Source organism: Myotis lucifugus, unplaced genomic scaffold (genome assembly GCF_000147115.1).
Source record: "Myotis lucifugus unplaced genomic scaffold, Myoluc2.0 scaffold_95, whole genome shotgun sequence".
NCBI lineage: Eukaryota > Metazoa > Chordata > Mammalia > Chiroptera > Vespertilionidae > Myotis > Myotis lucifugus.
Window position 1 is genome coordinate 124,880 of NW_005871143.1, and position 16,580 is coordinate 141,459.

Genomic DNA, 16,580 nt, shown 5'->3' on the forward strand with positions numbered 1-16,580 from the left:
CGGGCCTTGCTCTGTGTGTGACAGGGTAGAGCCATAACCTCCCCATTGGCCCTGCCCTGAGTGTTACAGGGTGCAGCACCCTAACCCCCTGATCCGCCCTGCTCTGTGTGTGACAGGGGGTGGTGCCCCAACTCCCCTATTGGCCCTACTCTGTGAGTGACAGCGGGGAGCTCCGCAACCCCCTGATGGGCCCTGCTCTGTGCGTGACAGGGTACGGAGCCCCAACACCCCTGATGGGCCCTGCTCTGTGCGTGACAGGGGGCAGCGCCCCAACCCCCTGATCGGCCCTGCTCTGTGAGTGACGGGGTGGCGCCGCAACCTCCCCATCGACCCTGCCTTGAGTGTGACAGGGGGCGGTGCCCCAACCCCCCAATCGGCCCTACCCTGAGCGTGACTGAGGGTGGCATCGAAACCTCCCGATCCGCCCTGCTCTGTGCATGACGGGGCGGCGCCCCAACTCCCCAATCGGCCCTGCTCTGAGCCTGAGCAGGGGCTGCACTTAGGAATTGGGCCTGCCCTCTGCCACCCGGAAGCAGGCCTAAGCCAGCAGGTCGTTATCTCCCGAGGGGTCCCCAGACTGAGAGAGGGCACAGGCCGGGCTGGAGGACCGTCCCCCCCACCCCCCCACACACCCCCCAGTGCACAAATTTTTGTGCACCAGGCCTCTAGTGTATATATATATATATCAAAGCCAACAAATGTACTGATTCTAACATATATAAAAGACAGTCCTCATTTGAAACAAGATATGCAAGCTAGTATATAATAATTTGAAGGCAATGACTAGAAATCCTCAAAATAGGAAAAAGTTTTTAGTTTGAAAATCAAAGAGTATAGTCACAAGTTCGATTGTGATGTGTACTGTAATAATATAAAGGTGTTTATAAGATAACCTAGTAGCTCAAAAAGAATTTAAACCCAGCAAAGATGTTCATGTATGACTGAGTAGAAATTTTAAAATAAAGCTGGCTTCTACAACATGATTTAGAAGGATTAGTTTTTTTTAATTAGCTCTCTCATTTTATAGTTGAGTATACTGCATACAGGAGTCTTAATAATTTAGATGATTTTACACAGTTATGGTAGAACTCCAAAATGCCTGTACTAGAGTTAACCAAATAGTTAGGTAAGCATCAAATTCTTATAGTTTATCTTCTTTAAGTTATACTTTGTATTCATAATGTCCACACCTTCTCCCCCCCATCCCCCTTTTTTTTAATATATTTTATTGATTTTTTACAGAGAGGAAGGGAGAGGGATAGAGAGTTAGAAACATCGATGAGAGAGAAATTTCGATCAGCTGCCCCCTGCATACCCCCAACCGGGGATGTGCCAGCAACCAAGGTACATGCCCTTGACTGGAATCGAATCCGGGACCTTTCAGTCCGAAGGCCAACGCTCTATCCACTGAGCCAAACCGGTTAGGGCCACACCTTCTCCCTTTTAACTTTTTTTAAATAGTAAGAATTTGGAGGAGATCATATGTTCTTTTGAAGGAGAAATTAGGAAAATTGGAAAAAGTGGGAGGAATAGAAATCTGTAATACTTTGGGGTGGTTACTGTTAAAATTTTGACAACCTTAGTGACTCAAGTTAATCATGAACAAAATGTTGACCACTGGGCGTAATTGAGATATGTGGGATTGTTTTGCCATCATGTTAAAAATAGCCCTAGACTGAATTATTTCTTGGTAGCAATAGAAAATCTCTAACAACTTTCTATATCTTTTTCCCCTCCCAATTTTCTTTTCCTTTGGTGCTGAAGGCAGGAGAAACAGGGTCACTGGGTTTGTTTGTATGAATAAAATAAAAATTAATTGGTTCAAAGGAAAGGATTGAAACGTCATTCCCACAAGTGAAGTGTAGTTTCAGTGAATCAATTTAATGACCACAGTTTTAGTGTAGTACAAAGACTTAATCTTCCTATTATTCCTTCATGGTTCTACATGAATACCTTAGTTGTCTAAATATACCTTCAGAGGTTACAAAAGGTATACTTCCAATGTGATAGGCTCTGAGATTATATTGGAGAGATATTTGAAGCAATTTTGTTTGAATCAGTGTTTGGTAACTTTGCATGGGCCTGTATTTGAGTAGCATGGGCTTGTACTCCATTAGGATTGACTGGATCTTAATAAGTTTTGTATTTCTAGGCCTTACCAGATGGTTTGGTACATCTCTGTTGGAATTTTATCATTTGTCATTGAATTGTTGATTTTTTTAAAGCTCTCTATGAGTTTAGTATCATTATAAAATAATTTTTACCACTCTGTGGTATTTTGGAGGGACATCTGCCCAGTGACCATATACCTACACAGCTCAGCTGGTTTTTACCGAAAGTAAAGGATACCACAGTAGTGGATTATGATGGGACAAAATTTGAAAATTAGATTTTAAAGTTATTGGGTATAGCCAGGGGAACACTCAAAAGGAGAGACAGGTGGGGGAAGAAGGCTACGAATGTAGGTTAGTGTTGCAGAAATGTAGAGTGTAGCAAGACACTCCACAAGACATTGATGACAATAGTATAGATCAATGAATTATTATAATTAAAGCCTTAAATTAGGTTTTTGTTGACTTATAATAAATAGAAATTCCCTAAAAGAGGAAGGTGATATATTATAAATAAAACATCTGTTGTAGAATTTTAACTAGGTCTAAGTGTCCCTTATTATTTACTAGAGGCTTGATCGCACGAAATTCGTGCAAGAGTAGGCCTTCCTTCCCCCAGCTGCCAGCACCGGTTTCCCTCTGGCACCCAGGACTTGGGCTTCCCTCATAGCTCCAGCTTCATCCGGAAGGTCATCCGGAAGGATGTCTGGTCTAATTAGCATATTATTATTTTATTATTATAGATGATGCTATTAATTAATAGTGTTTAGGTGAAAATTACCTTAAGTAGTCCATTTTGGATTATAATAACTCAGCAATAAGGTAAATGTGTTCCAGTAATAATATTTCAGTTAATGTTTTGATTAGAAAACATTCCCTAACTTTTTTTTTTCTCCAATTCTTCTCCCTACCCTATAGGTTTCACATCACCGAAGGCAGATTCTCTTGCTGCTATTTCTACCACCACAAGCCCGGTAGTTTATACAAGACCAGCAATAAGTAGCTTTTCTTCTAGTGGAATCGGGTTGGGGGAAAGTTTAAAAGCTGGATCATCATGGCAGTGTGATAGTTGTCTACTCCAGAACAAAGTTACAGACAGCAAGTGTATAGCCTGTCAAGCGACAAAATCGCCACTAAGAGATACTGCTAAACAGACTGGAATTGGGACACCAAGTAAAAGTGTCAAACCAACTCTTTCTGCATCAGGGACAGGTTTTGGAGACAAATTTAAACCAGCAATAGGAACTTGGGATTGTGATACCTGTTTAGTGCGAAATAAGCCTGAAGCGATAAAATGTGTAGCTTGTGAAACACCGAAACCTGGAACTGGTGTTAAGCGTGTCCTTACATTGCCAGTGGCTTCAGAAAGTGCTGTCACCGTGGCTGCTTCATCTTCCAGCTGCACTGTGACCACTGGTACCTTAGGATTTGCAGATAAATTCACAAAGCCCAAGAGGTCTTGGGAGTGTCCAGTATGCTGTGTTCCTAATAATCCAGAGGACAATAAATGTGTGTCCTGTATGTCTGAGAAACCAGGTACGTTAATGGCTGTTTGGAATAATTTTGCTCATTATGTTAGTAGAACATTTTAATTCTCTGTAAAACCACTAAGAACAACCTAGAATATTTTAAGTGTTTCAGGATGAGAATTTTCTCATACGTCTTAACTTTTTAAAGCTATATTGAGATTAAAATGACTTGCTTGGGGCTAGATATGTATGGTTTCTTAGGATAGGCTGTGAATGGCTACTTTGATCTTTGTATGCATTTTTATCATAAAATTTTTGTTCTTCAGGATCATTTCAAAGTTGACTGTTATAGATGCTGAAAGGTCTTAGAAGGGGGCAGTCTTTCTCAAACCTCTATACAGAATAAAATATAACTTAGTCTCTTTTTCTCTAAATAAAAGTGAGGATGGCTAATGGTCATTTCCAGGGAAGACTTTATTAATGGGTGGACAATATTGCTTTATGAAAAGGCTGTCGCTGAGTGTTAATGGCGATACCTGTACCTGTATGCTCTCTGCCAGAGTTTGCAATGGTAGTAAGTTACTGAATCATCAGTGAAAAAATTCTAACTTAGCTAGAAAAATGAAGTTAGGTTTGAGTTTTTTCTGTTCAAATTTTAAAGAGTTAATAAAGATTCACATCTGGAAATGACTCTTTGCTGTTTTTGTAATATTGTTATATAATTATTTGGTACAGATATATGGTGACATGAATACTAAATAAAAACATATGGGTATTTTGGGAATTATATGTGTAGTTTTGTGTCTGCAATGAAAAGCTCTTGAGTTATTAGCCTAAATCTCTGTCTGAACATAAGGGATGAGCCATATATCTAATTCCTACTGGATGTCTCCGAGAATAAGATTTCAAAATCTTCATTCTGAATTACCTTTCTCTTCCCACCTGACACCCCTCCTTCCCTATTGGAGACAAATTTAAACCAGCAATTTGTTACAGGCAGGGAACTGAAATTCTGAGTTGATGGGAGAATAAAATTTTGAGTCAGGCAGTGAATTGTTGCACATAAACAAAGGAAATTCATGTATTAAAGAATGCTGATTTCATCCTATAAATGAGCCATTATTTTAAGCAGAGGAGTGATGCAGTCAGATTTGTATTGTGATAAATCACTTGGTGGCTTTTTGAAGGGTAGACTTGAAGGTGACAAAATTTGGAGACCAAAGGACAGATTAGGGAGGTTGCATCAGTAATATAGGCAAAGATAATGGTGATGTGTACTAATGAAACCAAATAAGGATGGGAGGGATGTAGAATAATGTGTAGTTGAAGACATGATGATTTCAAGCTGTTGAAGTTGACTTTCAGATATATGTGAGGCCATTATACTGATAATGGACCCTCTGGCCTAAAGATACAGATTATAGTCATTAGCCCATAGTTTTCTAATAATTCATGGGAATATAGGTGATGGGAAAGTGAGTGGAGTGAATAAAGAAGATGGTCTAAAAATGGGAGCTCTGCCACAACTTAAGGAAGTGGCAGGAATAAAACTTTGGAAGTTAATTTTTTAAAGGAATAACCAGAGGAAAAACATGGCACTGGTTGCTTCTTGGAAGGATGGATTTAAGGGAATAAGTCTCAATACTAAAGCTATTATTCAAGCAAACAATGAGAATATCAGTAGAAGGGTTCAGAAAAGAGAATGAAAAAGATGTGAGAAATATGTAAGGGAGGAAAAGCCATCTAACCAAGTTAATTAGTTGGATAGTGGAACTACCAACTAAGGAAGAGACCACAGGAATGAAGCACAAATTGTAGATAAAGATCAGGAAACTTGTTGGTGATTAAAGTTATCAGAGTAGATGAGAACTTGTGAGCAGTGCAATGGACCAATGATGGAACCTCAGGGAGCAGTTTTATTGGCATGATGGAAGAGAACATACCAGTAAGACATCAGATAACTGGGAGAAGTGATGACAATTGGAGAACATTTAGAGAAGTAGGGATACCAGAATGGATGGCTCACTCTTAACACAATACAGGGTGGGGCAAAAGTAGGATTACAGTTGTGAGTACATGAAATAGTTTATTCTTGTATTATTATTTATTATATTTTTCATATTAACAGCTGTCAAGCTACTTTTGCCCCACCTTTTATTTCTTTATACACTGTGCTTTGCTGAGCCATCCTTGCTATGCAGCCTCCTCTCCCCATAGAACTTGCTAATTCTGCTTAAAGATTTAAATCTCACCTCTGAGGATCCTTCTCCTGCCCCTTAGTAATTTCTCCTTCCTTATACTCTTGCATTAAATCATTTATTACTTTCCTTCTTGGTGATGGTGCTACTATGCATTTGTTTTTACTTTTCCCTTTTAAGACTGTGAGCACCTTTAGAAGTTAAGCAACATTTTATTCATCTTTTATGTTCACAGAGCCCAAGTAAATTATGGTGTTTAATAAATGTCTGTTTAGGCTAGCTTATAACAGAGATGCCATGAACATATAATGGGTGGTGTCAAGTAGAATTGCAAAGTGAATGATAGAATACTTCTATGCAAAAATGATCATTTCAAAGGCAGAGACCTGTGCTTTGAAATCTTGAATTTAATATGGTGTGGCTATATATTTTATCTGTTACGATATTGTCTACAATTTTATGTCTTAATGCTGTACTGCTTGAAGAAATTGGACAAAGATTTTTAAGGAAAATTTAGTCCTAGGCTTTGATTTATAATCATGATCTTTTTTTTAAATCATGGCTATTCAAACTTGGGGTTAAGGGGTGCTTATCACTAAGCAAGGTGAGTATGAGCTGTTCATTTATAAGATTGAATTTTTAACAATGTGTAGTGTTTATATTTCTGGCATTTTCTCTGTCTTAATAGGAAACACTAATAAAAATTGAACATTTAGACTTAGTGATGTCATTAAGATATTGACATAATGTAAATGAGAATTTCCATGTGTTTCTGCATTGTTTTTAGGAAGTTCAGTACCTGCTTCAAGTAGCAGCACGGTTCCTATCTCTCTGTCTTCTGGAGGCTGCCTAGGATTAGACAAGTTCAAGAAACCCGAGGGAAGCTGGGAGTGTGAAGTGTGCCTAGTGCAGAATAAAGCAGATTCCACCAAATGTGTAGCATGTGAAAGTGCCAGGCCAGGCACAAAATCTGAGTTTAAAGGTAAGGAGTTGGTAAAGAGCTTCCTTGAATTGCCATTATAAAGTGAAATGTTTGCAAACGGCTTTAGTTTTAAATCTACTTATTCTCTACTTAATGTAAATGAGGTATTGCCCTGGACTTTTAGTTCATATCTGTCTCTGAATTAGTGGAAGGTTGAATTATTTGCTGGTCAGCAGTGAGGTATCTTTTCTGCAGCTGGGTAAATGATCTATATTTTATTATTGAGTCTGAGAGAGTTTTAGCTTTTTTAACGGTTAACAACCCTGTGGCATCTAGATAAATTTCCTGTCTTTTATTTTACTGGCAATTTATACCCCTGGAACCTTATTAGAAGCAATCCAGACTTGGGCTTTGATTGTCCCAGGAAAATAACTCTCAATATTTGTTATACAAATGTAAAGGAAGAACCTCTCAAAGTAATCTGAAGGCCAGATTTTTCAGGTCTTCATATTTCTGTATGAATTATTTCATACGAGACACTTCCGAGTCAAAGTTTTGAGAAATGCTTTCAGATCACTGCTATTCAGTCCATTTTAGTTCCTTCTGTAGTTGATACCTCATGGCTTCTTTTCCATATTCTCGACTTGTAATACAGTAGTTGCCATACCTTTAAATATGTCCCTTTGAGGCAGAGGTGATAACTAATACGGTTTTTGGGACCTTTGTTTTTAGCTTTCTGTGTAATATCACTTAAGATATCTTAGAGACCATGTGGATAGCTATTTGCTTTTGAGATTCTGATACAGTTTTTCAGTTATGATTCTTAGGGAAAGAAAATAGGGTGGGTAATCATTAAAGGTGGAAATCTGAAGATGAGGGCTTGCAAAGTGTGGCTGTCATTTGTCTTTATTTACATATGGGTAAGCAGAGTAATGGATAAATATCTTAGACCCTTTAATATTTCCTTTTTGAGGCAATCGGTCAAGCATTCCATTTCTAGTTTATTCGTTGCAGGAAAGCATTATGAAATCAAGACTTTGATTTTGTCAATACAGTATTTATCTTTTTAAATATTGTTTTCACTGATGTATTTCTGATTTTTTGATGCTAAATTTTTTTTTAAATGCTTGAGTAAATAACACATTCACAAGACTTAAAAATCAAATTATGACAAGATTGACAGTGAAAAGTCTATCTCGTTCCCATTGGCTTATTTTTTTTTTAATTTTGTTTTATTGCTTAAAGTATTACAAAGAGTATTACATATGTCTCCTTTTATTTTTCCCCTTGACTTTCCCCCAGCTTCCCTTCCCCCCCCCCCCCCCCCCCCCCCCAGTGTCTTGTGTCCATTGGTTATGCTTATATGCATGCATACAAGTCCTCGGTTGATCTCTTACCACCCCCGCCCCCGCAACCCTCCCCAGGCTTCCTGCTGTAGTTTGACAGTCTATTCAATGCTGCTCTGCTCTGTATCTATTTTTGTTCATCAGTTTATAATGGTCTTTATTATCCATAAATGAGTGAGATCATGTGGTATTTTTCTTTCATTGACTGGCTTATTTCACTTAGCATAATGCTCTCGAGTTCCATCCATGCTGTTGCAAATGGTAAGAATTTCTTCTTTTTTACAGCAGCATAGTATTCCATTGTGTAGATGTACCACAGTTTTCTAATCCATTCATCTGCTGATGGGCACTTAGGCTGTTTCCAAATCTTAGCTATGGTAAATTGGGCTCCTATGAACATAGGGATGCATATATCCTTTCTGATTGGTGTTTCTGGTTTCTCGGGATATATTCCTAGAAGTGGGATTACTGGGTCAAATGGGAGTTCCATTTTTAACTTTTTGAGGAAACTCCATACTGTCTTCTATAGTGGCTGCACCAGTCTGCATTCCCACCGGCAGTGCACGAGTGTTCCCTTTTCTCCGCATCCTCTCCAGCACTTGTCGTTTGTTGATTTGTTGATGATAGCCATTCTGACAGGTGTGAGATGATACTTCATTGTTGTTTTGATTTGCATTTCTCGGATGATTAGTGACTTTGAGCAAGTTTTCATATGTCTCTTGGCCTTCTGTATATCCTCTTTTGAAAAGTGTCTATTTAGGTCCTTTGCCCATTTTTTGATTGGATTATTTATCTTCCTTTTGTTAAGTTGTATGAGTTCCCTATAAATGTTGGAGACCAAACCCTTATCAGTGATAACATTGGCAAATATGTTCTCCCATGCATTGGGCTTTCTTGTTGTTTTGTTGATGGTTTCTTTTGCTGTGCAGAAGCTTTTTATTTTGATGTAGTCCCATTTGCTTATTTTCTCTTTAGTTTCCAATGCCTTAGGAGTTGTATTGGTGAAGAAATTGCTTCGGCATGTGTCTGAGATTTTGTTGCCTTTGGATTCCTCTAGTATTTTTATGGTTTCCCGCCTTACATTTAAGTCCTTTATCCATTTAGAGTTTATTTTTGTGTATGGTGTAAGTTGGTGGTCTAGTTTCATTTTTCTGCATGTATCTGTCCAATTTTCCCAACACCATTTATTGAAGAGACTGTCTTGACTCCATTGTATGTTCTTGCCTCCTTTGTCAAATATTAATTGAGCATATTGGTTTGGGTCGATTTTTGGGCTCTCTATTCTGTTCCATTGATCTATATGTCTGTTCTTGTGCCAGTACCAGGCAGTTTTGAGAAGAGTGGCTTTGTAATACAGCTTGATACCTGGTATTGAGATCCCACCTACTTTGTTCTTTCTCAGGATCGCTGCAGCTATTTGGGGTCTTTTTTTATTCCAGATGAATTTTTGGAGAGTTCGTTCTAGGTCTGTGAAATACGCCGTGGCTATTTTAATGGGAAGTGTGTTGAATTTATAGATTGCTTTGGGTAGTATGGACATTTTAATGATGTTGATTCTACCAATCCATGAACACGGTATGTTCTTCCATCTGTTTATGTCTTCTATCTCTTTTTTCAACGTTCTGTAGTTTTCTGAGTAGAGGTCTTTTACCTTTTTAGTTAAGTTTATTCCTAGGTATCTTAATTTTTTTGGTGCAATGGTAAATGGGATTGTTTTTTTAGTCTCTCTTTCTGTAAGTTCACTATTGGTGTATAGAAATGCCATAGATTTCTTGGCGTTAATTTTGTATCCTGCTACATTGCTGAATTCATTTATAGTTTTTTGATGGAGTCTTTATGGTTTTTTATGTACAATATCATGTCATCTGCGAATAAGGACAGTTTTACTTCTTCTTTTCCAATTTGGATGCCTTTTATTTCTTCTTGTCTAATCGCAATCGCAATGGCTAAATACTTCCAGTACTATGTCGAACAGGAGTGGTGAGAGTGGGCATCCTTGTCTTGTTCCTGTTCTTAGGGGAAATGGTTTTAGTTTTTGTCCATTGAGTATGATGTTGGCTGTGGGTTTGTCATATATGGCTTTTATTATGTTGAGGTATGATCCTTCTATTCCCACCTTGCTGAGAGTTTTTATCAAAAATGGGTGTTGGATTTTGTCAAATGCTTTTTCTGCATCAATTGATATGACTAGTTTTTTTCTCTCAATTTGTTTATGTGATGTATCACGTTTATTGATTTGCGGATATTGTACCATCCTTGCATACCCGGGATAAATCCTACTTGGTCATGGTGTATGATCTTTCTGATGTACTGCTGGATCCAATTTGCTAAGATTTTGTTGAGGATTTTGGCATCTATGTTCATGAGGGATATTGGCCTGTAATTCTCTTTCATTGTGTTGTCTTTACCTGGTTTTGGTATTAGGGTGATGCTGGCCTCGTAGAATGAGCTTGGAAGTGTTCCTTCCTCTTGGATTTTTTGTAGTAGTCTGAGGAGGATAGGTTTTAGTTCTTCCTTGAATGTTTGCTAAAATTCCCCTGTGAAGCCATCTGGCCCATTGGCTTATTTTTAATCTTTCCTCTCCTACCAGTCAAAAGGCTATGGTTAGTCTTATTACTCTTTCAAAGTTTCTTTATTCACATCATAAGAAAATATACTCTGATTCTGCACATCCTTATCTCGCTACCTTGTTTGACTAAATGCCCTACTGCCTCTGTGCTTCCTTGATTTTATCACATTAGCTTGGACATACATTTGTTCTTCATTCACAGCTGCCCAGATTGTCTATGGCATTTTGTATGTCTCTGAATTTAATTTGTCTTAAAAAAAAAAAAAAGACACAGCTGTAGGATTACTAAGAGGAAATGTGTTTGTAATTTTTCGGTACATATTGACACAATGCCTTTTATAACTTTGTGTGCTAATTTACACATCCACCTACAATGTATAAAGTGTCTGTTATTACTAGTAATACTGTTTTATCAAACTTGTCAAATCTCTGCCAGATGAAAGGGGGCGTGTCTAGTTGCTGAGATTTGGGAATATAGTTCTCATGCTGAATTTTTTTGACAATTTGGTTTATGTTTACTGCCATTGCTAATACTCTTCAAAATAGGCCTTTTCAGAGTTATTCGCATGTCCCTTTGGTTTTCAAGGTTTGCATTTTGTTTGAGTGGATAACGTTAACTCAGTGTCTTTTTGGTGTCTTGTATTTTTGAAGGCTTTGGCACATCTTCCTCATCTTCAAACCCAGCATCCTCATCCTTCAAATTTGGTATACTGTCATCCTCTTCTGAGCCTTCTCAGACTTTACCAAGCACTGGAAATTTTAAATTTGGAGACCAAGGAGGCTTTAAAATAGGTATGTCATCAGATTCTGGGTCTTTAAACCCCATGAGTGAAGGCTTCAAATTTTCTAAACCAGTAGGAGATTTTAAATTTGGAGTTTCATCTGATTCCAAACCGGAAGAAGTTAAAAAGGACAGTAAGAATGATAATAATTTTAAGTTTGGACTTTCTTCTGGTTTAAGCAATCCAGCTTTAGCCCCATTTCAGTTTGGGATGACTAATCTTGGGCAGCAAGAAAAGAAAGAGGAACTGCCTAAAGCTTCATCTACAGGCTTTAGTTTTGGTACGGGTGTTATTAACCCCACTCCTGCTGCTGCTGACACTGTGGTGACCTCTGAGAACAAGAGTAGCTTCAGCTTTGGAACTATCGAAACCAAGAGTAGCTCAGTGGCTCCTTTCCCGTGTAAGACGTCAGAAGCGAAAAAAGAAGAAATGCCTGCCACCAAAGGAGGGTTCCCTTTTGGCAATATGGAACCTGCCCCTCTGCCATCTGCCTCATTGTTTGCTTTGGGAAGGACAGAAGAGAAGCAAGAGCCTGTCACTTCTACTTCTCTTGTGTTTGGGAAGAAAGCTGACAATGAAGAGCCAAAGTGTCAACCAGTGTTTCCCTTTGGGAATTCAGAGCAAACCAAAGATGAGAGTTCTTCTAAGTCGACCTTTAGTTTCAGTATGGTAAAACCATCTGAGAAGGAGTCTGAGCAGCCAGCAAAGGCCACTTTTGCTTTTGGAGCTCAAACCAGTACTACAGCTGGTAAGTATTAAACATTTTCTTTTACAAGGTGTCTTTGATATCTCAGAAAGTCAAGGAATGGTTTACACTAAACATGTGAGAGAGACTAGTAACAGAACTCTCAGGAAAGTAATCTAGGATTTTCAGCTTTAATTTCTCTAGTCCCTCATGATTTTAATGATTTACTGATCTAATTTTGAGAAAAACAGTTCTAATGGAAAGCCCACAATATTGCACATTTGTTTGTGTCTTTCTCCCTTCTGTGAGCTTTATAATCAGAATTGGCATATACTATTCAGGAAAATAGGCATTCTTTCTTATGCACATGAATATTTTCTAACTAATGAAATTTTTATATGTAGGCTTTCATTTACAAATAGAGATAGCCAGTCATTATCAGCCATGTAAGGGAACATAGACAAATATAATTAATCTCTGAGAAATAGGCAATTATGAAAACTTAAATTTTGAAGAAAAAAATGAAATAGCATTTTTAAATGTTAATGAAACAAAATCATTTTATGGACTGAGGAGCAGAAAAAACATAGTTGGTAATCAGATTAGTGAACTGGAATTTTTCAGGGCACAATGCAAAAGTACAGAGATTGATCCAAGCTAGATTCACAAGTGACATTGGAATAAGAATGCTTAGAAGATGAGAGCGTGAAGGAACTGTCAAAGAAGTGATAGAAGAAAATTTCCTAGATGTAAAGAGAGACATTGGTCTTAAAAATGGAAGTAGTCCACTCATTGACAGAAGCCAGTAAAATTTCATGACACCAAGCCAAAATCCTGAATGCTTTCAGAGAGAGAGATAAAAAAGCTGTTTGCCACGAATAAAGTTATATTAGCATCAGACTTCCATTTTGTAACATCAGATGCTAAAAACAGGGCAGTTCTCAAAGTGAAAATAGGCTTTGAACCTAGAATTCTGTAACCAGCCAAATTTCATCAAACATAAAGGCAAAATATAGATGTTTTCAGATAAGCAGAGAATCAAGTTGAACACCCATGTCCATTTTGGAATAATAAATTGGAAACACAATAAAAATAAAAATTAAACCTAAAAAAACAGTATGAATACAACAAATAGATGTGAGTTTTTTGTGTATTGAATTTTTACTTGGAAATTTAAAAACACCTTTTAAAGGAAATAAAAGCTAAATTATATATTATTTGGAAAGGAATAAAAATTAGATAGGGTTTAACCAAATTTAATCATGGGCTTTTTCTATACCAGCGGTCGCCAATCTTTCGGACCTCACGGACCACCGGTTGGCAACCGCTGCTCTATACTGTTTCCATTGAAATAGACCTCTTAACCCTCCTCTATACTGACTTGAAAGTGAGCTAAAATTTTAGCTCCATTTTCCTAACCCATGCTAATGCCCTTACAATAAAGTGACCAGCCATGTCTAGTAGACCATATTGAAACTGAGACATTATTGGAACAGTTTCCAAAAAAAGTCTTCAATAAGGTGGTTGGATTCAGGATCATCATATAAAAGTCAATAGCTTTCCTCCAAAATCAGCAGTAAAGTGTTGGACAACATATTTCATATGTATTTTCTAACATTTTAAATTTGTATTTTATAAAAGCTACAGAACCTGTTACATGCTAACATAATAAAAACATATTTAATACTTGTTCCTGAGTGAGAATATTTCTCTTTTTCCCAGTCCCAACCCCCAATATAATTTAAGTTCTTAGAGGAATTGTTGTGGATCTTGAAGTTTATATAGAAGGAAAATGCACAAAAAATTTTGGGGAGAAGGGCAGGCACACAGATAGGTTTGCCTTACTAAATATCAAACCATACTGTCAAGCTATAATAATTAAATCTATTTAGTAACAATAACTATATCAGAAACATATTTGGAATTTAATATGTCATAAAGGTGAGGAAAGGATGCGCTAGTCAATACATGCTGCAGGAAAATTAGCTATCATTTGGTTAAATTGAAGTTTTAATCCTGCTAACATAAGTTGCAAATCATATTTATAAAAGTAAATACGATTCAGGTATCTTCCACTGTCTGAATTTGTTATCCATACACAGAATCTATACAGTTAAATTTGGATATAAGGCATATTTTTAGTAATCTGAATGATGAAGATTTTCCTATTAAGACAAAATCTATAAAAGATGAAAGTATTTGACTACATCAAAATTTAATATAACAGATATGCCCATTTGATGAATTTATATATATATATATGTAATATATATATATATATATATATATATATGTATATTTTTATATTTTATTGATTTTTTTTTTACAGAGAGGAAGGGAGAGAGATAGAGAGCTAGAAACATCGATGAGAGAGAAACATCGATCAGCTGCCTCCTGCACATCTCCTACTGGGGATGTGCCCGCAACCCAGGTACATGCCCTTGACCGGAATCGAACCTGGGACCCTTCAGTCCACAGGCCGACGCTCTATCCACTGAGCCAAACCGGTTTCGGCTGTAGTATATATATTTTAAATATTTTTGATTTCAGAGAGGAAGGGAGAGGGAGAGAGAGATAGAAACATCAATGATGAGAGAGAATCATGGATCGGCTGCCTCCTGCACACCCCCCAATGGGGATCAAGTCTGCAACCTGGGCATGTGCCCTTGAGCAGAATCGAGCCCAGGACCCTTCAGTCCGTAGGCCGATGCCCTATCCACTGAGCCAAACAGGCTAGGGCACAAATGAATCTATATTAAAAATGTCTGTTTTCTAATGACTTCTTAGATTGTAGGATAGGAAAAAATGCTTTCTGTGATTACTTGTTCTTACAAATTTTTGTTTCTTAATTTTCGTCATACAGATCAAGGTGGAGCAAAGCCAGTTTTTAGTTTCTTGAACAACAATTCCTCTAATTCAAGTACACCAGCCACTTCAGCTGGTGGCAGCATATTTGGTAGTTCCACCTCGTCATCCAGTGCACCAGCGAGTGCCTTTGTGTTTGGACAGGCCAACAATCCTGTGAGCAGCTCTGCCTTTGGTAACCCTGCTGAATCCAGTACATCTCAACAATCTTTGCTGTTTCCTCAAGAGAGTAAACCAGCAACCACATCCAGCTCGGGTACAGCTGTTACCCCATTTGTCTTTGGTCCAGGAGCCAGCAGTAATAATACTGCAACCTCTGGTTTTAACTTTGGAGCTACAACCACATCTAGCTCTTCAGGTACTTTTAAAAAGAACAAAAACCCATTTGTGTACTTGGATTGGCCTTAATTATGAGTATATCAACTCTTAGGAATTAATATGGCAGCTTATTACAAAATGGCATGGGTGCCTTTACCTATTCTATACTAGGGATGTTGTAGTTATTCACTCTAAGGTGTAATGTACATCTTGTGTTTAAGTTTAATATAATTAACTCTTGAGAGCAATTTTTCTAATTTCAGCAAGAGTGTTATTTTAGTTTTTGCAAGTAAGTAACCAGACATGGGTTATTTTATGAGACATTAGTCCTCATTGTGCAGTGTGTACATGATACAACATTAGCTGATTTCTGCAGGTGTTAAATTTCTGATGAGGTTAGTTGTTGTCTTCGATATATTCCATCTAAAATTTTTTGACTATGAAGATGGGGAGTTTTGTTAATAGTTCTTTGGTGTTATTTTTTTATTAATCCTCACCAGACACTTTTTCCATTGATTTTTAAAGAGAGTGGAAGGGAGGAGGGGGAGAGACAGAGAGAGAGACACATTGATTGGTTGCCTATTGTATGAGTCCCTACCGGGATTGAGCCTGCAACTGAAGTACGTGCCTTTGACGGGAATCGAACCTGAGACCCTTCAGTCTAAGGGCCAACGTTCTATCCACTGAGCCAAACCGGCTAGGGTGAAGTTTTTGTTTATATGGATTCTGTGTAGTTTTGCTAAACAATGATAAAGAGATTTGTGTTCTTACAATTCTTACAATCATTATTCAAAACTTGGTGGGATTTTTTCCAGCAAGGTAAGAATCTGAAAGGAAGGTTTGAATTTGCTTTTGGCTTCTTAGAGATTTCTTGAGAATTATCTCTAACTATCCTGGTGATTTACATAATTCTTTGGGCCTGTAGGATGCTCCTTTGTGTTTGGCACTGGACCTTCAGCACCATCTGCCAGTCCAGCATTTGGTGCTAACCAGACCCCAACATTTGGACAAAGTCAAGGTGCCAGCCAGCCAAATCCCCCAGGCTTTGGATCTCTATCATCTTCAGCAGCTTTATTTTCTGCTGGTTCTCAGCCTGCACCACCTACTTTTGGGACAGTGTCAAGCAGTAGCCAGCCTCCTGTGTTTGGACAGCAGCCTGGTCAGTCTGCATTTGGCTCTGGAACAGCTCCAAATTCCGGTGAGTGTGTGTACTAGTTATGTACTTTGTATCTGTACTTAGGTTTAGTATGTCTTACATATGATATTTTTCTTTGAACTTTGAAACATGCATGCCTTTTTTGAATTGTCTGTCATA

General features: G+C 37.9%; 1 protein-coding gene across 10 annotated transcripts in view; it reads left to right on the forward strand.

Moving 5' to 3' along the window:
- NUP153 (nucleoporin 153) overlaps positions 1-16,580 on the forward strand; it is a 75,039-nt gene that overhangs the window by 55,471 nt on the left and 2,988 nt on the right. For 8 of the 10 annotated variants that reach the window (XM_006091743.3, XM_023756480.1, XM_014458385.2 and 5 more), the window contains 5 exons: positions 3,030-3,647; positions 6,566-6,760; positions 11,267-12,145; positions 14,946-15,305; positions 16,191-16,463. In XM_006091743.3, the coding sequence (XP_006091805.1) occupies positions 3,030-3,647; positions 6,566-6,760; positions 11,267-12,145; positions 14,946-15,305; positions 16,191-16,463 (2,325 nt within the window). The remainder of the gene's footprint in view (positions 1-3,029; positions 3,648-6,565; positions 6,761-11,266; positions 12,146-14,945; positions 15,306-16,190; positions 16,464-16,580) is intronic. The other 2 variants (XM_023756486.1, XM_023756483.1) reach the window with 2 other exon arrangements.